We start from the raw sequence: 21,800 nt of genomic DNA on the forward strand, positions 1-21,800 counted from the left end.
TTTTTATCATTGCACATTAGTAGTATAATTTCTTTTGGGCATTGACAAGTCATGAAAGTATTTTCCTTTGTTTCTAATTTTTTTTTTAGGAAAAACTAATATTTAGAAAGTGAATGATCAAATTTTATTCTCGATATGATGAGATAGAGGCTATCCTTGGAAATGATGCTATTACAGGAGAGCACTCAATAACCGACAATGACGATTTCTCTCCCATTCATAGTATTTATAAAAGTAAATAATAAATATATATTATTCATAATATGCTTTGTATAAAAGATTCTAATAAGTTTTTTTTTTCTTAATAATGGATGAAAATGTGAATGAAGTTGACAGTCAAAGTGAAGATACAAATGAAAGCAAAAGTCATACTCCAAAGCATAACATTGAAGGAGAAACTAACAAAAGTCAGCGTAAATGTACCCAACCCATGAATGAGAGTATTATTGCCCTATTGAGTATTGTCAAATTATCGAAAAAGATTGCTAATACTATGGAGATTCAAGCAACATTAGATACACAAAATCACATCAATTGGCAATTGGTTCTAGAAAAACTACAAGACATGAAGATAGACAGGCGTGATATCATACAAGTCATGAAGGTATTTCAACCGGATGAAAGTTTTGCTAGAATCTTTATGAGTTTGACTGATGAAGCATTTATGCAGAATTTGGTTTTTGAGAAGTTTGGCCGTGATCCACCTCCGCTTAATTAGTAGACGATATTTAGTATGTTTGTTGAAAACACTGTTTAACTTGTAAGGCAAAACATAAATGTGATTTTTTATATATTTTGTAACATATATGTTATTTGCATTACTTGTTTGGATGTTAACAACGTTAACACGAGAAGTTAAAGACTATATACATTGTTAAATAATAGATGGTTATTACTTCAGATGATATTTGTTTTCATTCCTTAAATTTACAAATATCATTCTAAAATTTTGATAAAAAATTATGTATAATTTATGAACATCAATGATAAAATTTTATCAGTTGGACATCAATATATATTGTATTAATATAAAATTTTGATAAATAATTGTGTATAATTTATCAAGATGTAATGACAAAATAATTATGTATAATTTATTAATATAAAATTTAATACTAAAAATGGAGAAATTTCAAGGTAAAAAATATACATTTTCCATGGAAAAATGTTTATTTTTTAGGGAAAATAGTGACAGTCAAACACCAAAGTTAGAAAAATGACTATTTCCATGAAAAATAATGATAATCAAACACTAAAAATTGAAAAAGTATAACAATTTTTAAGTAAAAAATTAAACAAATCAAACACCTTCAATTAATATTTTTCTTGAAATTTAATTCTATACAATTCAATTGTTTAGAAAATATTTTTTTTCATATAAATTCCATACTTACAATCAAACACACCCTAAGGCGCTATTTGATTGGCCATTTTTTTCATGAAAAATGATCATTTTCCACCCAAATTTCAAGTTTTGATGTGTTTAATTACCCAAAATTTTCATGAAAAATGATTTCTATCTTTTGGTCGCATGATGGCTAATTCCCATTTTAGTTGGAAAACAAATTTTTTGGGGGGTTGGAATTTTTTTTCTAAAGAATTGGAAAATGGAGTTGAAGGGAAGCTCGGCCCGCAATCACGAAGGAACGACGATGGCACTGCAAATGAGAAGAAGAGCAGCCGACTATCGACGAAGCTGAAGAGAAGCTTGGCTGGTGGTCGTGAGGAATAAGAGGCAATGACGAACTAAGCGAGAGAAAGGGCAAATGAACGAGAAAACGAGCAAGAGCGACAAGAAGTGAACGGTGATGGCAACAGCGGCCAATGATGACAGCGACGGACTGAACAAGAGAGAGGGCGAGCAAAAGCGACAACCGAGGAGTGAACGATGATGGCGACAATGGCAGCCAGTGACGACAATGACGGCTAGTGACGATGACTCCTTCATCCAAGGGATGTATGTATATTTATTTTATTTTTTGAATATTGTGTATGTATATTTATAATTTATTTTTAAGTAATTCCTTGAAATTCAATAACAATCAAATATCAAAAGTTGAAAAAATATTATAATTTCTAAGCAGAAAATTAAGACAATCAAACACTTTCAATTAATATTTTTCCTGAAATTTAGTTCTAGACAATTCAATTGTTTAGAAAATATTTTTTTCCAATACAAAGTTCAAAATATTTTTTTCCAATACAAAGTTCATATTTGCAATCAAACACACCCAAGTATCTAGCGAGTATGCCATTGACATGGGGAAGAATTACTTCTCAAATGGACAATTACAGAAGACAGCTAGAGTTTAATCTGGAGATAATTGTACTCACTGCCTTATCCAAAATCCACTCTCAGCTCTCTCAAATACACGCGGTTGCTCCATCGGAAACATGTCTCTCCAATCTGGATTTTCAATCAAAAAACCCCACAACCTGAAGGAAAAAAAAAAATGACATTTACAGCTGATCATATGCACTGCATCACATTAAAATATGCTTTAAAGTCTTGAGCAAAATATTGGTGATACGATAACAACAACCAGATCATTGTACGTAGAAGCCTATATTATTGTAAGAGGCTAAAAGCTACACCTAATCATCGTTTCTCATGTTATCAGAAGACTTGTTAAAGGTACTCTTTAAAGGTTTCATAGTACAATGCTGAAGTTCCAAAAAAAGATCAGAGCTAATAGGATTGTAGGTTTCATAGTACAATGCTGAAGTTCTAAAAAAATATTAATAGGACAGTAGTTAACTAACAGAAGCAACATAAAGAATAACCACTCCACACATGGTAAAATAGTCATCCTACCATTCCCCTGCACCCCACCCAAAAATAAATAAACAAAGAAATAAAATAAAATCCTTTAGTTTTCGATGGTTATGGGGAGAGAGAGAGAGAGAGATGCCACATGAAAATATTACATTTATAGATTTTGCACTCTACCAAGTTTTCTTACTATTTTACACTTTTAAACAAGGAAAGCACCTTCCAAATTACTTCATCGTATACAGGCTCATATCTTTTAGGAAGTAGGTTTATATAATCTTACTAAAAGCTACTTACATTCTTACAGAACATACTAATCTCAGACAAGGCTAACTACACTGAATAACTTCTTCTAGACTTTTGCCATATTATAAGTGACTTGTGTCCAGAAAGCCTCAGAAAAAGCTCAGTAATCAAATTCCTTACTTGTCAATTACTTTAATAACCATAAAATCAGAAGTTTCTTAACAAATCATGTCATTTTAGTGGTAAATATGGAATTGGTATGGAAAAAGATTACAATCAGAACCTGGCACAAGCATATGTACCTTCTCTCATTATCCACAAAATCTGGGCCCTCTGCAAAAGGTGAAGTAGAACATGAAAGAAGAATTTCTGAATCTGATAATTTCTCCCCAGTTGAAGCAATATATAATAGGTGTTCGGTCCTGTTGGTTGTGTAAAATGCACAGTATCACCATAAGCAGCAGTATGTTAACAATGTATTCAATAGACAAATACAAATAGTTCAGGGTAAATAACATTAACCACCCCTAAGGTTTTTCCTTAATGACAACGAGTACCCCAACATTTTAGAAATGACAGTGACCGCAATGACAATTAAAAATATGTAAATCGACTGTTATACCCTTCCCTTCTCCCCTGTCTCCTCTCTGTCTCTCTCATCTGAAACCACTGAACAAGTGGGTTCAGCCATGGAGGCTCTCTCTGATTTGGCCAAGGCTGAAATAGAGAAAGGGAGAGAGAGAGAGAGAGAAAAAGAGATGGAGGGAGGAATAAGAGAGAGATATAGAGAGACATATATAGGAGAGAGGGGCATCACGATGGGGCTGTTACAAGAGACTTGCTAGGTCAAAGTAAGGTCACCTGCTTCCAACGATATAAAATCACAAGTTGCGCATCAATCTGTCATGACCCAAGGAATAATTAGAAGGGCAATAATGTAATTAGTTACCTTAGTTGGTTAGGAGCTATTTCTGTTACAACACATGGGTGTTGTTATTTTGTTATTTTCCCTTTTTGTCTTGTAGCTTAGTTGGTTAGAGAGCTTTGTCTGATAGCTAAATGAGGCTATATATATATTGCCTCAACTGTAGGAAGAGGGCATCCAGAATTAATGAATTGAATATTATTTCTCTCTAATATTCCACTCTTTCTCTCTCGTTCTTCTTCCTATTTCTTCTGTTCTTCTATTTCTCCCTCTCTTTCTCTCAATATCTCTCCCTCTTTCTACTAATTTTCTCCCTTCTACAATTCTGATTTCCTTCCCCAATTCCTCTTCTAACCTAGGGTTCGTGACAATTGGTATCAGAGCAGTCAATCCTTGGCTATGGATTTGATTCCAGTTGAAGGCGACTACTATGGTGGGCGATTTTCCTTGGCGATTACGGTAAGGAGGATTTCGGCGGCATGTGGATTTGATTCCAGTTGATTGGAACTTCCAGACGAGCAAGCAAGCCCAACCCAGATGGTGAGAAGCGATTCTGGGTGAGGCGAAGCATTGCGAACAGACAACGCTCGCGATTGGTGAGGGAGTCTGACAAATACGTTCTCGGAAGCTCGTGGCCTGCCGTTTGCGCATCGTCTGGCGAAGTCAAGTAGCAGTGTCGAAGGCGAGTCAGGTTACTTAAGACGAGGACGAGACTCACTTCATAGGCGACTTTGAAGGACGGTAACGGAGTCAACCTTGGCCATCCAAGCAAGCTTAGGGAGCGACAGCAGTGACACGGGTTGGACGGACGACTGGAGTGGGTGACCAGAGGGTAACGTGAACGGCCAGGAGGTCGCGATTTGGACTTGGGAGTGTTGCGACTGTCCAAGGCGAGCGTGAGTCCGTCGAAGGTGAAGCAGACGGCCTAGGCGCGTGCAATTAAAGCGGAAGACAGGTTGCAAGAGCTTCGCTAGAGTTGACGACGGGTGAGGAAGGCTATCGCAGCCAGTTCAAACAGATTCCGCTGGGCGATTCTGAATTGGAAGGTGATTGGGTTGGCGACTTCCCTGGGCGGCTGACGTGAGGCGATTGTCGCCTGTGAATCTGGGCCCTTCTGTTCGAATCTTGAGAAGGAAGCAAGCAGTAGCTTTGAAGCGGGAATTCGACTGTTGAAATAGATAGCAGCAATTTCCAACGAGCCGGAGTAGCGTCGATTGAACAAGGAGGCAAAGCTGAGCAAGCATTTTGACTCTGGAATTAAATTCAACGCTAAATCTTAAGTCAAATCAAAGTGGCCCAGCAGGTATTGGATCGGAAACGGAGAGAATGTGAAGAAGGAAGCATGAATCACTTCCAGATTAGGTTATCGAATGTGAAGGTGAAACAGAGCGACTATTAAAGGTGGAACAACAGGGTGAATTGCTGTTGTTCTTTCCGAGTTGCTGTGGTTGATCAAGAAGGGGAGGCCGAACCGATTTAATCAAGTTCTAGAAGTATTTGCACAATAGAAACGTTGAGATTTGGAGCGGATGAGAGTGGATTGTGGAAGGTGAATTTGGAGGGGTGATTTTTGGCTGTGAATTCCAGTGCTCTTTTTGCAGTAATTCCAATCAAATCCTAGGCTGCTAGTAAGGTAAACAAAGGTTAATTTTGGCTTTGAATTTTGGGATACCTTGTTTGAAGAAGAGCAGTATGCATATAGCTCCTTGATCTTCAAAGTATGCTGATTGTGAAAAATCAGCTAAGGGGAGCAGTGCATGTAGGAGACCATGGGAGCCTCAATTGCAGCAGAAAAATTCTTCATTTTCAGTTGAAATGGGGTTTCAATTACAGCCGAATGATGTTACATTTTCAGTGTGTAATTTTCATGTAAGAGAGCAGCCTCAATTGCAGCGGAACAGTGTTGCATTTTTAGTGAGATGTCCTACTCGAGAGATTTTGGGAAGCAGTGCCCACATTAGATAATCAGATCCTCAATGGCAGCAGAAAAATGCTGCATTTTCAGTTGACCAGAAGCATCAAATTTGGGAAAATAAGTTTGAGAATGAGTCTAGCCTAAGGGACAAAGGAACCAACAATGGGATTGATGAAAAGTGCAAGGAATTCGGTCGAATGTTTTGCGAGAAGTTGCAAGAGTTTGCAATGATACTATCTAAGGAGTATCATTATAGTTTTCCCGTCGAATACTTTGATGACTATCATGGAAGTTTTAACAAGGAGGGGTTTCTTAAAATGGAGAAGTCAAAGGAGAAGACAAGAAGGTGGGAAACTAATTCATCATTGACTTTCGAGTATGTGCTTGGGTACTTTGAATTAGGCAGCAATATCAAAAAGGATGTTGGCAGCATCAGAGATAATATTGGTGATGGATTACATCCTTCAAAGGGAACCTGTAATGAACAGATTGATAAGGCAGCCAATGCAGAGGGATCATCTGATATTGCTGAAAAAGAAGTCCAAATAGAGGGGAATTGCAACCAACAAAAAGAAAAAGAAGCTGCTGGATTACTTACATGGAATCAAGAGGAATCAACTGAAAAATCAATCAATATTAAGGAAGTTGTTGCTGGAATCAAAGCCAATTTATCAATGGTAACTAAGGATTCAGAACATGGAAGTAGATTGGATGAGGAGATCTGTAAAGATCACACTTTACAAGAGCTGGAAGCTGATAAATCGGGGATTAAAATCACAGCAACCCCTAATTCCAACGCTCACAGACAGCATTGGTCTGAGCACCCAAGGCAAGTCTACAACTCTTCATCACTATATTTCCAAGATGTTGATATTTTTGCAACAGAGATTGGCCATGGGTTGAATGGGAACACAATAAAGGCAGCTATGGTTGTAGAGTTGTTATCCATCCTTGTATTGGAAAGGGAGACCGATTTTGGTTGGCCAGCTATTGCCGAAGGTGGGGGCATCGAAATTGAACTCGATCAAATTTCTTCAATTGAAGCTCTAGGCCAAAGTATGCTTGGGATGGATCTTGAAAACCTAAGAACGAAGAAGAAAAGGCCTAAAAGATACAAGCAAGCAAGATGAATGAAACGGATTGAGAAAGCGGGTATTGGATGAAAAGTAATTAATAGTTACTGCAAGTTTTGGGGGACAAGAACTCTCTCAAGAAGGGAAGAATTGTCATGACCCAAGGAATAATTAGAAGGGCAATAATGTAATTAGTTACCTTAGTTGGTTAGGAGCTATTTCAGTTATAACACATGGGTGTTGTTATTTTGTTATTTTCCCTTTTTGTCTTGTAGCTTAGTTGGTTAGAGAGCTTTGTCTGATAGCTAAATGAGGCTATATATATATTGTCTCAGCTGTAGGAAGAGGGCATCCAGAATTAATGAATTGAATACTATTTCTCTCTAATATTCCACTCTTTCTCTCTCATTCTTCTTCCTATTTCTTATGTTCTTCTATTTCTCCCTCTCTTTCTCTCAGTATCTCTCCCTCTTTCTACTGATTTTCTCCCTCCTACAATTCTGATTTCCTTCCCCAATTCCTCTTCTAACCTATCACGAACCCTAGGTTCGTGACACAACCGAATCAAGTCTGCCACAATCCCAAAGACAATCAAAAGACCCAAAAATAATCAGATCATCTTCTTCAAGAAGTGGCTAGGCTTTCACCTCTGTTGGCAGCAAGCTCTCTTCCTTCTCCGGCACAACGGCAATGCAGTGGTTACACCATCTCATTTGGTGATGGTCAAATTCAGCCATCAACAATGAACCACCAGGAGAGGAAAAGGAAGGGAGAGGAGAACTGAGCAAGCGAGCAAGAGAGAGAGAGAAGATATATATAGATAGAGAGAGAGGGGTGTGTGTGTGTGAGAGAGAGAGAGAGAAGAGGAGAGGAGAAGAAGAAGATGAGGGCATTTTTGGTATTTAGTTATCGGTAGGAGGAAAATTACACCAAAGTTTACAAAGTTGTCATGTACTAAGGGTAATTAGAAGGGCAATAATGTAATTAGTTATATTAGTTTGTTAGGAGATATTTGGGTGTTTGTTAGGAGCACATGGGTGCTGTTAGAAATTAGTTAGGGAGCTAGCTAAGGCCTATAAAAAGGCCTATTGTAAGAAGAGAGGGTATGCTTGAATTGATAATTGAAATCTGATTCTCTCTCTACAATTTCTCTACAATCTCCCCCTCATTTCTCTATTCTGCTCTCCCTCATTTTCTCTCTAATTTCTCCCCCATTCTTGTTCAATTTTCCCTCTAATACATTCTACTCTTAACCTTAATTCAATCGGATCTTTCCGATTGTCCATTTCAGTCCGTCTTGAACCCTAGGTTCATGACAAATGGTATCAGAGCGGTCGTTCTTCAGCTGTGATTCGTGCAATTTTGGTAGTTGATTCTCGGCAGAATTGATTGAGCAGAGCAGCTGGTCGTTTCTGGAAGCTAATCGTAGGTCGGCGAATTTCGAAAGTGTAGCAGGCCAGCGATTAGCGAAAGCTGGATTTGGAGTTGCGAGCTGGTTTCAAAAGTCGCGCATCTGGTCCAGTGAATTCAATAGCAGTGTCGGGGGTGAGTTAGGTTGCTGGTCCATAGCGATCGGTTCCAGTGAGTAGGTAGAACCAAAGGAGGAAGACGCGGTTCTCTCAATTCTAATTAGAGCAAGGCAGGAAGTTAGGCTAGGAAGTTGGTCGAACAGCAATTTAAGGCATCGAAAAGGAGCAGATTAGAGTGATTGGAGTCTACCGCGATCGTAACTCGATTCCCAGGACTTGTCGATCAAGGCGAACTCAAGGAGGCGGTGGTCCTCCAGTCGTGGTCGGTGATTGGGTGAGAAGGAGGAGTCGGCGGGGAGGCGACCGTGAATCCATAGCGATCGCAAGCAGAGCCGATCTCGACCATCCAAGCAAACTTAAGGAGTGACGTTGGAACCGGTGATTCTCAGCTAGTCGGTTAGGATTGTAGTGAGTAAGGAGTCCGTCGAAGGTGGTGCTGTGGACAGCCAGAGGGTTGCGACTGTCCAAGGCGAGCGTGAATTGTCAAGGGTGAAGCGGATGGCCCAAACCAGAAGACCAATCCGCCCATACCGATAAGCTTCCTGTAGGTGCGGCTGTGGTGTTGCAGTTTTGATCGAGAATTCCGACCAGATTTCTGTGGGGCATTGCTGCCTTGTTCGGCACTGTGTGTGCTACAGTTGTGGTTGCCTTCCAACCTATGCTAGTGATTTTGGAATCCGAAGGTGATCCAGTGGCAGATCGGAGCAGGTGAGCATCTCTCAGATTAAATTCTGAAGGAGAGTTAGTGGCCCCAGCCATTGGATAGTGATTGGGGTGTGGGTCGCAGCCATTGTAAGTCTTGATTGATGGCAGCGATTGCAATAATTCTCAAGCTGTCAGCAAAGGAAACAAGAGGTAGATTTTGGCTGTAAATTTTTGGCTGACTTGGGTCAAAGTGGAAAGGCAAAGAGGAGTGGGTGCCCGACTCTTGAGTTGCAATTGAGGCGAGTCTAGGAACTGCTACAACATGCAAAACAAAAGCATGTATATAACTCCCATTCCTTGGCCGTCGAAGTATGTTGTTGGTGAAAATTCAACCATGGGTAGCAGTGCATATCTGAGACCATTGGAGTCTCAGTTGCAGCAGAAGAATTCTTCCTTTTCAGTTGGAAGGGAGCATCAATGGCAGCCAAAGAAGGCTGCATTTTCAGTGGGGTGTCCTACTCATGAAGTTAGGAGAGGCTGTGAGCAAAGGGAAACAAAGGCAGCCAAGGGGAGCAGTGCATACATGGAGCAAATGAGCCCTAAATTGCAGCAAAAGAATGCTTCATTTTCAGCTGGAATGGAGCTTCAATGGCAGCCGAAGAAGGCTGCACTTTCAGTTAGCAGCAACAAGGAACATAAGAAGGGGATCAGCCAATTGGACAAAGGAACCAGCAGTGGGTTTGATGAAGAGTGCAAGGAATTTGGTCGAATGTTCCGCGAGAAGTTGCAAGAGTTTGCAATGATACTATCTAAGGAGTATCATTACAATCTTCCTGCCGAATACTTTGATGACTATCATGGAAGTTTCAACAAAGAGGAGTTTCTTAAAATGGAGAAGCCGAAGGAAGAAAAAAGTGAGGAAAAGGAATTGGAGGAAGGCAATCAATCAATTGACAGCCTCTCAAGCACTCTTACTAGTGCTAAGACACTTGGTCAGGTGTCAATCATTGAGCAATCGTTGGCTAGAAGTGAAGTTGCAGCATCTCTTGATGTTAATGCTCACAAACAGCCTTGGTATGAGTATTCAAGGAAAGAATACAAACCTCCATTGCTGCATTTTGAGGCTGCTGTTGATATTTCTGCAGCAAAACATGGCTGTGGGATGAATGGATTGACTTCAAATATTCCAAAGAGTACTGGGACGTCTTTTACCACATCATTCTCTACTCAATCTGGTGCTGCATTACCTGTTTTTCATCATGCACGAACCATTCAAGGAGTTCAACAGCCTGCTGGGAGTTTTTCTAGTGGATGTTTAGCCTCAAACAATCTCCCTATTGCTCTTTCTCAGATATCTAATGGCAGCTCACATGATCATTCAAGGGGGCAGGATACATTCGCGGAAGAAAGAGATGCTGATTTCGCTTTCAGCCAAGGGAATTTTTCTATGAGTTATGATCATGAAAGTAGTCCTCTCGACCAGCAGCAAATTCAAAGGGGTGAGGAATTTTGGAGGCCAGTTGTAGCTGGAAAAAAACTAAGGGAGGTAGTTGAAGAAGTTGTAGGTTTTGCCAAAGAGGATGTAGCTGGAACAAAACTAAGGGAGGTAGCTGAAGAAGTTGAAGGTTTTGCTGAAGAAAACAAAACTATCGCTGCTGTGTTGGTTTTTGCTCCTACTAGAAAATCCAAGTTGCTGTCTAACACATGGAAGGATGATTTGTTGGCTGAAATTGAAGTTGCACCAGCTCCTAAGGCTAATGCTCACAAGCAGCCTTGGTATGAGTGTCCAAGGCAAATCTGCAATCTTCCATTGCTGCATTTCGAGAATGCTGATGATATCTTTTAATTTGCAGCTGTGGTGCACCATGGAGGTGTAGGAACAACTGCTGCTGGTATTGAACTTGAACTCTATCAACTTGCTCCTATTGAAGTTCTAGGCCGAATTACGACAGGAATTGATCTTGGATACTTGAGAACGAGGAAGAAGAAAAGGCCTAGAAGGACAAGAAAAGAAAGAAAGAAAAATCAGATAGAGAAGGCGGGCATTGGATAAAGAAGCAATGGCTAGGTGGTAATAAGTTTCTTGGGGACAAGAAACATTTCAAGGAGGGGAAATTGTCATGTACTAAGGGTAATTAAAAGGGCAATAATGTAATTAGTTATATTAGTTTGTTAGGAGATATTTGGGTGTTTGTTAGGAGCATATGGGTGCTGTTAGAAATTAGTTAGGGAGCTAGCTAAGGCCTATAAAAAGGCCCATTGTAAGAAGAGAGAGTATGCTTGAATTGATAATTGAAATCTGATTCTCTCTCTACAATTTCTCTACAATCTCCCCCTCATTTCTCTATTCTGCTCTCCCTCATTTTCTCTCTAATTTCTCCCCCATTCTTCTTCAATTTTCCCTCTAATACATTCTGCTCTTAACCTTAATTCAATCGGATCTTTCCGATTGTCCATTTCAGTCTGTCTTGAACCCTAGGTTCATGACAAAAGTAAGGGCATTTGTTGCAATTTCTCATACCACAGGCATATTTTCTGTTTTTAGGCCAAACCTTGAGTACCGAGTGTATTTTACCCAATAGTTTAATCATCTAATGAGAGACAAAAAGAGGCAAAATTAGAAAGACTGTCAGCATGACTAAGCAGAATTTCTTTTCTTGTTTGACATTGGAAAATCTAATTGAAAATATTGTCTGGCCCTGAATAAATGTAAAAGGTAAAGCACAATTACCAAAAAAATGGAGCAATTATGAACCGGTCAGTTTGAGTGTCATACACCTCCAGTAACCTGCCACTCAAATTGGTGTCCTCAAAACATGCAGCTAGCCGGGTTCTCCTAACTATTTCATCTGGGCATCTTGAAGTCTTGTCAAAGCTGGCAGGAAAGATTGATCCAGTAGAAGTTTCTACCTGAAGATAGTGAGAAATAAGAAAACAACACTGTTTTAAAAGCTTGAGTAAAACTCTACATCAATAGATTACCAATAATCCCTTGTCAAAAGATTTACCTCAATGCTCAGTCAAAGAAGTTTTAACCAATGTAAGTAAATTTACAACAATGAGTAAATTCTGTGCATGTATCCATTTAGGAAGCAATTTTGTTTTCTTTTATGTTCATACGACCACATGTACAATACATCTTATGGATCCTGTCCATTCTAGCTTTAACAGAAGCATCCCCATCATTTAGTAAACCAGCATAGAACTCACTACTTTACATCTAGTATTAGGTTATGCATATCAGATGGGTAAAGTAGAATTTCCCGTGAATATTTGATGAGCCTCCTGATGCTGTATAAATATGCAAATGGACCTGCTATCATAATGGTCCTTTACAGAGAGTGGTAGCAATCACCACAAGAGATTTGTAGGAATTTAAAGTGATCACCTTATAAAATTACCAACAAAGAAAAATCACTACAATCCATCCTTTATGACAAGTGCAATAAAATACAAAATAGGGCTGTCTAAAAAATAGTCATAGCCCCCACCTGTGGCTTCAAGGGGAGCACTAAACAAAAATTTCCTCACGAGTGGATGATTAGTGGCTATCGGCTAAAAAGCAACCATTTACTGCTAAAACAATTTCTATACTTCTCAGCATTGTTATAAAAAATGAACTGGTCAGTGAACCAGCTAAGGCATGGTTCAATGGTTCATCAAGTCAACCACTGTTCTCCCGGTTTAACCAGATTTATAAAAATATCTATGTTTCATTTATAATAGTTATATATTTAAATGACATGTTATAATACAAGCAAAGACGCAGAGCACATCATTGGCCTGGGTCCAAAACTTGGCACAAGCATCCTTGGTGAATTCTGGGTTCTGGTTCAATTTTTTGCACTTACTAGGTGCATAACTTTCCAGGTTTGGACCAGTCTTCCTTAACTAATCCAAACCTGTGGACCCTGATTGAACCAGTTCACCAGCAGGTCCAATCTGATGATAACTGTGCTTCTCAGAATGCACTAACAAAGGCTGCCATGTGCTGGACAGACATCCTATGATGGATATATTATATGTGCTTTATTCCCCATGTATTCTTCTCAAAGTGTATAGAGAATAATAAATCATTCAGGTTAAAGTTTTGTGACCTAGCATAATGCCAAGTGCACTTTGCCTTAGGCCCTTAGCATTGTAAGGCAGGCTCAAGTAGCATCAACCTACTAGGCAAAAGGCGAGAGGTGGTTAGGCTACTTATTAACTCCCTCTCTCTTATCCTGAGGTAAGCAGACTTTCTTCTAGGTACAACAATCATTTATTAACACAATGTGACACAATAAATAGGAAATTCATAAATATGAAACTAACCAGGAATCCATTGAAAATGGGGCATGCATTTCCTGCAGAGTCCCATCTGGTATTGTGCCCAAGGACATGAAGGGTTTGAAGGAGAAATCTTTCTCCTCTACTTTGCAGAGTTTCAACTATCTTGGCACACAAAGGAAATGAATAGCCTTTCAGTTTTCCCTTGCATCTAGAACCACCACCAGCTTGCTGCAAGAAAAATTCAATACATTCAACCTTAGTTATTCTGTCTCTGACCAGATAAGTACATCTCTGAAAATCAAAGACAAAGCAAAGGATCTTGGGCCAGACTTGAGGTGACACATCCTGAAAACCACCAACTAGATGCACCTGCATATCACATCCTTATAGAGTCAAAAACCAAGCAAGATTGCTTCCATTAAGACAACTAATTATTAAAACAATAGAATTTTGAAGGAATAAAGTACATCCAACTCAGCATCAGAATTTTCATTGAAAACTGAATTTAACATCTGGGTGAGGCCAATATCAACGACATTTGGTGAATCCATGTGGGAAACAGAAGTCCTGCCATCAAGGTAGCCAATAACAGAATTAGAATCTCATATCAAATACTTATATTTCACAAAATAATACAAATCATTAGCTTTAATCAAGTATATCGATACATTCCACTTGTTCGGTTCCGAATGGAAAGACCCACACAGGTAGTTGCTTCATCAGTTCCAACAAACTGTGTATGGAAGAGACATAAGAATACATAGATGAGTTCAAGGAATTTGAAGTTTATTAAACATACATGGAAAATGGGTATTTGGAAAGATAACTATACAAGGGCAGTTATATTGGTAGAAGTCCTAAATGGTTTCAGAAAATCACATATAAGCAAACATTTTTGAGAAAAGAAAATTCCAGATTTCACTCGCATTTTTGTCACTATTGCAGTAAGCCAACTGTGAACCAAATTGTTACAGGCATGTACTTCAATCTTGCTTTAACTCCTCTTGCTTCTTGAATCTTCATCAACTCGTTCTTAGACTGGAAGCCTAGTGGTCTTCCTACTTATTCTCTAAAGCATACAAGTGACTAGAGCTAGTGGAAGCTCTCTTGAAATTCCCTCTTGGTTGTGTATCTATGGCCAATCACCATGTGCTAAATTACCGGAAAAAGAAAAAAAAAAAACATGTTATATACCAAACAGACATAATGCTTACCAAGTGGAAGGGGATAATTAGGGTTACCTAATTCTAAATGACATATAGTTTCATTAATTATATGTCCAGCTGAAAACTCAGAAGGAAAATTTTACGAAATCCTCAACAACTAACTACTGTAAAGAAAAATACCCATATAGCAATAATAAGTAATAGCAATTGGGAAACCTTACATTTGATTGACCAATTCAACATGACTGATACGTGATAAAATTCTTTTGTTGAAGAAATCTTTTAGAATAATACAACCTTATTTTTACATATTGAAGCAGCCAAGAATGAAAACACACACACAGAGAGAGAGAGAGAGAGAGAGAGAGTAGAGGGAAAAATCAGTACATTCATCTGTTAGGCAGTTATGAAGTATATATAAGACTCTTAAGTACAAGTACTACACTACTTACGTACAACTTTTATAAGCTACTCTTAACACATATAAAATTCAATTGGTAACACTTCAATATAAAGTGGTAGGCAATCTCTCCAGTAATCATAAATTCATAATTATTGAATTGCCTCAAGGCATGCCATACTTCTATTAAATAGAGTTGTGAAACTTCTATAAAAGAGAGCGGTGACCAAATTCAGTGTGAAAGTGCCAAAACCCCAAGTATTGGCACTTAATATACTGAGGTAAGGACCAAGAAAAACTCACTAAGTAGGGCCAAAACAAGCATTATCAGGAACCATGTCTTGTTGAATAGCAGATGTAAGAACTAAATTAAATTACAGCCACAACAATGTAATTTATGGTAGAAATTTTCATTTCAACACTGTGACTGTGGGGAGCGATGTTAAATAGCAGATGGTAAGAACTAAATTAAATTACAGCCACAGCAATGTGGTCTTACACCTTGGTCTAGTTAAATTTCCTCCAATTACACTAGTATGTCAACTTGGGGTCAAGATCAATCTTACCAGAAAATGCTAGTACCCTACATGAAAATGAGAGTTATAATATATGCTTCTACACCTTGGACCAGTTAACTATAATAACTCAATTCAATTGATGATAATAGATCAAGGTTCCAGAAAACAGAGGGCTATTATAGTCAATTTTGAAGGCAATAGGGAGGTTTTGGAAGTACTTCACATACAGCAATCCCACAACAAATATCCAATTTATTTTCCTGTTGAACTAAAATACGAAAATACATATTCATCAAATAATGATGATGATATGAATACATGTATTTATGAAAAAAAATAACAAACACAACAAAGATGTGCACATACATCTACATATGCAGGGTCAACGGTAGCATATTCTCTTTGGAATACATAAACACATTTACTTTGTCTTGATTTTTCTGAACCAGATTCTTCAGGAATTGTAAACTTCCATGTGGGGATAGCTTTAACTGAACTTGATGCAGACACCAGAACTGGATGCTCCATTAAAGCAACCAACATGGTACTTCCCTGCATATAGAACAAGTTGGCATGTCTGCCAATGATTTAACACAGAAAAGAAAGGAGTTCTTGGGAATAAATAATCAGCAGCCGAGAGAACCACATTACTTGCATCCACTACATTATTCAACCAATTCTAGCTTGGAATAGTAAAGAAGGTTCGGGTAGCCCACACAATGTAATTAGAAAAAGCTTTTAAGAAGATGAAACAGTAAACAGGTTGAAATTTTCTTTCTTTGTTACCGAGGCTCTCACATACTGTGCATTACAAAAAAAAAAGAAGAAGAAGAAGAAGAAGAAACCTCTTTATTCACATAGTAAGCACTGCTTTTACCCTAAATAGATGAAAACTCATCAAACAATTGTGAAATTTTCCCATGTCTTGATTCCATTGATTATAGTCATTAAATCTTGGAAATAAAGCAATCGATTAATAAATCTGACATTTTCCCTTTTCAAAGGTTGTCCTTCAGCATGAATAGTAAATGAATTCAACACTTATACAAATACCATCAGTTGAGCACATGGAACTCTGGAAATAAAATAGAAATTACTATGTGAGGATTGACCTTCCCAGCATCCCCAGATTGGGAAAAGGTCAGCAGACAGGATTGCCAAACAATGAGTATCCGACAACATAGATACGAACACATAAACACACACCACATATGGAGTTCCCATGTCCCCTGGTTGGGAACAGATCAGCAGAGAGGATGATGATAGGATATGTACCTAAAATGCAGATATAACAGCATACGTGCAAACCACATATGGAGCTGTATAATTAAGCATCCAGGCTATCTTTCACCTTTTTTTACCTTGTCTATTAAGCATCCAGGCTATCTTTCACCCTTTTTTACCTTTTCCTCTAAAGACACAGAAACTTTAAAGACACAGCTCACAAGTTGTGGTTTCAAGACACAGGTGCAATTCAAACTATTAGTCATCTCCATCTTCACATGTAATTCAAAGGTATAAACCTCAATGCATTAAAAATGGCATCCATAGCGCACAAGGCTCCCTGCTTAGTGCAGGTCCAGGGCAGATTCATTTTTGTATGCAAACTTAACCTTACATTGCAAAGAAATTATTTCCACAACTCAATCCTATGACCTTCTAGTAAATATAAGAGCAACCTTACCATGCCATTGCTACTAAGGCTTGCCCTCTCATAAGGCTCAATGCATCCTCCAACAATTTTGTATTGAGCACCTAGAGATGGATTATCCAAAGTCCCATACTAGGTGAGTGTAGTCCATGTCTAGCACATTACATATGAGAAGCCGGATGGGTGTACAGTCCATGTTGTGTAGTAAAGCATCATTAACCAGCAAAACGTGAGCTTAGCTAAGATAAGAACGTTATGGTATAACGGTAGTCGTAGAAGTATGAACAAGATTAATTATCTAAAATAAGATTGAAGTGGCTCTTATTGAAGATAAGAAATGTAACAAGTGATTAAGATAGTATGATGATGTAAGAAAAATACCAATAGATCCTCTTGTGAAATAGGGGACGGGATCAAAGAGCATCGCAGAAGACCAGGAAAATTTTGGTGGAAAAATCTTATGCATTACATGAGTTTTATAGAACACATGGTCAATTGGTCATAGATTCGATGACTCATAAGTTAGAATCCATAACCAACCTCACCAGTGACATCAAGGCTTGAAATAATACTGTTATTGTTGTTAATCAAGTATGAACAACGAATCTAATCAAACGAGTCACTAATTTTGTAGGGCAAGAAATGCGGAATTTCAACCTGGACAGTGACAATCTAGTGGATTATCAACCGTGAATTCTCGGGCGAAAAACTGTGAACTAATCAGCTAACTGATAAGCTTTTTCACAGTAAAGATATATATATGGGTGTGTGTGTGTGTGTGTGCGTGCGTGTGTGTATATATATATATATATAGAGAGAGAGAGAGAGAGAGAGAGAGAGAGAGGGAGAGATGATTGGCGTGAGAGTGAATACATGGGAAGTACAGAAATTAGTGAGAAGCGAAGCAGGGATTACCTGAGACGAAGATTCTGCATCATCGGCCGAAAATGGAACTCCGCCGACGTATATCATGATTCTATAACGCCGATGGGCAAAACATAAAAATGCGAGAGAGCGAGAGAGAGATTGGGCAAGAACACAGAGGACCGTATTTCCATATTTGAAGTACTTCGTCATAATATACAGGTCATCCATGGATGGATTAATTTTAAAGAAAAATGTTATTTCTAGAAATAATTGAGTTATCCAAGAAAAAATTATTAAAATTGTCGAATGATAAAAATGTCCTCACTTAATTTGTCATTGTTGTCTTTGAATGAAGCCTCGGGCTTCATCCCATGATGTAATCCTATCGAGTTTCATGAATCTCTCGTCCGCAGTACCTTGATGATCGATGATAAAATTTGATTTATGAAATTTGATTCAGTTATTGAATTTATCATCTTATCCGTTGATGTAGCACGATTTTTAAAGGATCATTGAACTCCTGGATCGATTGTTTTCAGGTTCTATAATTTGTAATTTTCATTTTAGAAATCGACAAATTACTATTAGAAGTTATGATTTATGGCTCATTCAAGATATTAATCTTTCAAAAATACTTTTTAAACTCTGTTCCTCCACTTGCGTCGTCTGTGCTTTTTGTTGGTCTTGTAGCCTATTTGATATTGTTCGCTTGTATTATTTATTTTTTTTATGTTTTTTAAGTAGTGATCGGTATTGGCCCTGTTTGTTGCAGTTTAATTAAATAAATTATAGATTATAACTTCTTAGATTATAGCTTCTAAAACTTAGAATAAGTTGTGAACTTATTTGTTACAACTTCTCAGAAGTTATAGTTAAACAGTTGTGGTGTTTGATATCATAAGTTGTAAAATAATTTATTTTTGTATAATTGTCCATATACCCTTAATAGTTATAGAATGATAATTTAAAAATTAATTAGTGTATATGTATAAGTTTCAAGTGTTATAAAAAAATTAATTAGTGTATAGAGAGAAAGGGAGATGGCGAAAGAGAAGAAGAGATTTGAAAATAGAGATGACGGTGGAGAAGAGAGACCCTTGATTGCGTGGACAGAAGAGTAATTCTTTGTTAAAAACAGGGCAAAATTGTCAAAAAAATGTAACTGTTTAATCAGGAGTTGTAGAAGTTAGGTACCCCAGTTTTGAAAAAGCCAACTTCTACCCCTTCTAAAATCTAGTAGAAGTTATAAACTAAAATTCTAAAAGGTAAAACAAACATTACATACCCACTTTTTTGAAATTAAAAACTAAAAGTTACAGCTTTTAAGCTGCAACAAACAGGCCCATTGAGTCTGATTATATATTTACTAATATTAAAAATAGATAATATATGGGTACTTGTATTTGTTAAAGTTATTTATTTTTGTTTGTAATTACTTAAACCTATTATTTTAGAGAAATAATTATGTTTTGAACGTAGATATATACTTAAAAAACACAATAATATTAAATAAATATTTTTATATTTATCAAAATTATCTTAAAAAAAATTATATTCACAACCCACAAATTTGTTCTTCACACCCACACCCCCGCCAAATTCTTTAATAATTTTAAAATTCCTATTTTACCCCCATAGCTCACAACCCACTCTCTTCTCCAACCACTCTCAATCATCAGTCGCCGCCTCGCCTTTCTCTTTCTCTCTTACATCATATACACACAAACATATACATATATATATATACACACACGAGACAGCCATGGCTGCCGGCCCATCGCCATTGTTGGGTCGACCATGGCGACCGACCCCCCTCACACACACATACTCTCTCTTTGTGCCACAGTTGCGAGGTAGGTCGGTGATGGCGACCGACCCACAGCCATTGTCAAGGTGGGTTTGCCATGACAGTCGACCTACTGCGATCGGGGTGATGGGATCCGAGGAACAACCGAACCCTAGGGTTTAGGGGGTCCCCAGACCCCCGAGTTCCCCTCAGCAACGATGGCGGCATCATGACCGCCATCAGCCACACCAAGCACCGCCCTAGTACGATGATCGCGGTGGGTCGACCATCATCATCTACCCATCTCGCAGCCGTCGCATAGAAGGAGAATGTGTGTGTGTGTGTGTGTCCCTTGATGGTAGTGGGTCGTCCGCCATGACCGCAGCATGTGTGTGTATATATACATGTGTGTGTGTGTGTGTGTCCCTTGATGGTAGTGGGTCGTCTGTCATGGCCATAGTATGTGTGTGTGTATATATATATATGTGTGTGTGTGTGTGTGTGTGTGTGTATGGTGCGGGAGAGAAAGAGATAGGCGAGATGGCGATCAGGGTGGTCAGAGGAGAGAGTGGGATGTGGGGGTAAAATAGGAATTAAAAAATTTAGTAGGGTGTGGATTGTGAAGAGCAAATTTGTGGGCTGTGAACAGTAGTGGAGCCACATACAACCATTGCCTACCCTGGATTTTTAAAAATATATATTATATATAATAATTTAATTTTTTTTTTCTAAATGCCCATCTTGAATTTTCAAAAAATTATGGATTTTGAGTATCTTGGTCGATGAGGATAAGGGTGTTCGGTGATTGCTTCTAATTGTCGAAAACCACTGACCACTTTGGCCGGTGGTAATTGCCAATGCGTTTACGCACATTGGGTTTTGCTAGAAGTTTAAGCTTAGATCTATGAAATTTGGCCGTTAGATTTTATTGATTTTTTGGTATGTTGGTTGATGAGAATAAGGGTGTCGAGTGGTTGCCTCTAATTGCTGAAAATCATTGGTCATGGTAGCTAGTGGCGACTGCCAATGCTTTTTTCAGTATTAGCCGAAAATTAAAAATAAGATATATAAAAGATTGACCCACTTTTCTTTTGTGTATGTTAACATCTTTTAGCTATTTTTAATTAGAGGGATTAATTTTCTTATTTTTTATTACAAATTTATCAATTACATATTTGAAACTATGGCAAAAAATATATTTTCTGTCATAAAGTTTGTCAAGACTTAGCTATATAATTGAATTAGAGATCAATAATTGAACGGTAGTCTATCATGAACCTTATAAAGACTCGTGTAACGCCCCGTTTTCCCACAACGTGCATTACCTCGAGATTTCGGGAATATATATATATATTTTTTTTTTCAACATCAAACACATAACATAAGTTTCTCAATACATATACCTTCATCATAATCATTTCCCGTCAATCCCGATCGTACCTTCTTAGCATATCAAAATTTAATAATAAATAAACTAAGACAGGTATTAACAATCACATCAGCGAAAGCAAGATCGAAACCTCAATGATATATAACCGACAATTCCTTTACAATAACCAAATCAATGTTTCACATGAAAATATCAAAATATTACATAACCTCTGAACATCGTAATCATAGACAAAACCTACGAAAACTAAACATAGCAGCTACATCTCGATGACATTCTTTCCCTTGGTGCCACTGCTTTCACCTGGAACGTTTGAATATTTCAGGGACATAGTCCAAATTAGATACTGAATCATCTAAGTGAGAGTTCAAAAATGTTTTCATGCAGATATGAAAAATCATATACAAAATCGATAAATCCCGACATGCACCAGCCTAAGAGAATCCCACTTAGCACTTAACCCTAACCGGGGAAAATGCAATCTCTCTAAAGGCGACACGATCACTTCGGCCTATTGGCAAAACAATCCTGCTTAAGAGGGACAACCTCGACATATGAACCCGGGAATCACCCCATTGTCATTGTTAGGCTTTACGCTTCAACTCAAAAGCATTCCAAAACCCAACGCAACCCTAGCCCCAAGA

General features: G+C 38.1%; 1 protein-coding gene and 1 non-coding gene across 4 annotated transcripts; both read right to left on the minus strand.

Annotated features, from left to right (window-relative positions):
• Positions 1-2,088: 2,088 nt before the first annotated feature.
• On the minus strand, positions 2,089-18,178 carry LOC127802405 (protein N-terminal asparagine amidohydrolase). 3 transcript variants are annotated; one of them, XM_052338195.1, is made up of 9 exons: positions 18,029-18,178; positions 15,829-16,014; positions 14,047-14,111; positions 13,846-13,945; positions 13,709-13,747; positions 13,421-13,606; positions 11,838-12,016; positions 3,322-3,441; positions 2,089-2,436 (listed from the first exon to the last, which is right to left on the minus strand). In XM_052338195.1, exons 1-9 carry the CDS (start codon positions 18,083-18,085, stop codon positions 2,331-2,333), a joined length of 1,038 nt encoding a protein of 345 aa, XP_052194155.1. In that variant the 5' UTR covers positions 18,086-18,178; the 3' UTR covers positions 2,089-2,330. The 3 variants fall into 3 exon arrangements, with proteins under 3 accessions (XP_052194155.1, XP_052194156.1, XP_052194157.1); XM_052338196.1 differs by having other exon boundaries at positions 15,829-16,039; positions 18,029-18,139; XM_052338197.1 differs by lacking the exon at positions 15,829-16,014 and having other exon boundaries at positions 18,029-18,160.
• LOC127802928 (small nucleolar RNA snoR35) lies at positions 10,291-10,371 on the minus strand. Its single transcript, XR_008023378.1, has one exon. It is a non-coding gene; the product is annotated as a small nucleolar RNA snoR35 (small nucleolar RNA).
• Positions 18,179-21,800: the final 3,622 nt, after the last annotated feature.

Source organism: Diospyros lotus, chromosome 5 (genome assembly GCF_014633365.1).
Source record: "Diospyros lotus cultivar Yz01 chromosome 5, ASM1463336v1, whole genome shotgun sequence".
NCBI classification, from domain to species: Eukaryota; Viridiplantae; Streptophyta; class Magnoliopsida; order Ericales; family Ebenaceae; genus Diospyros; species Diospyros lotus.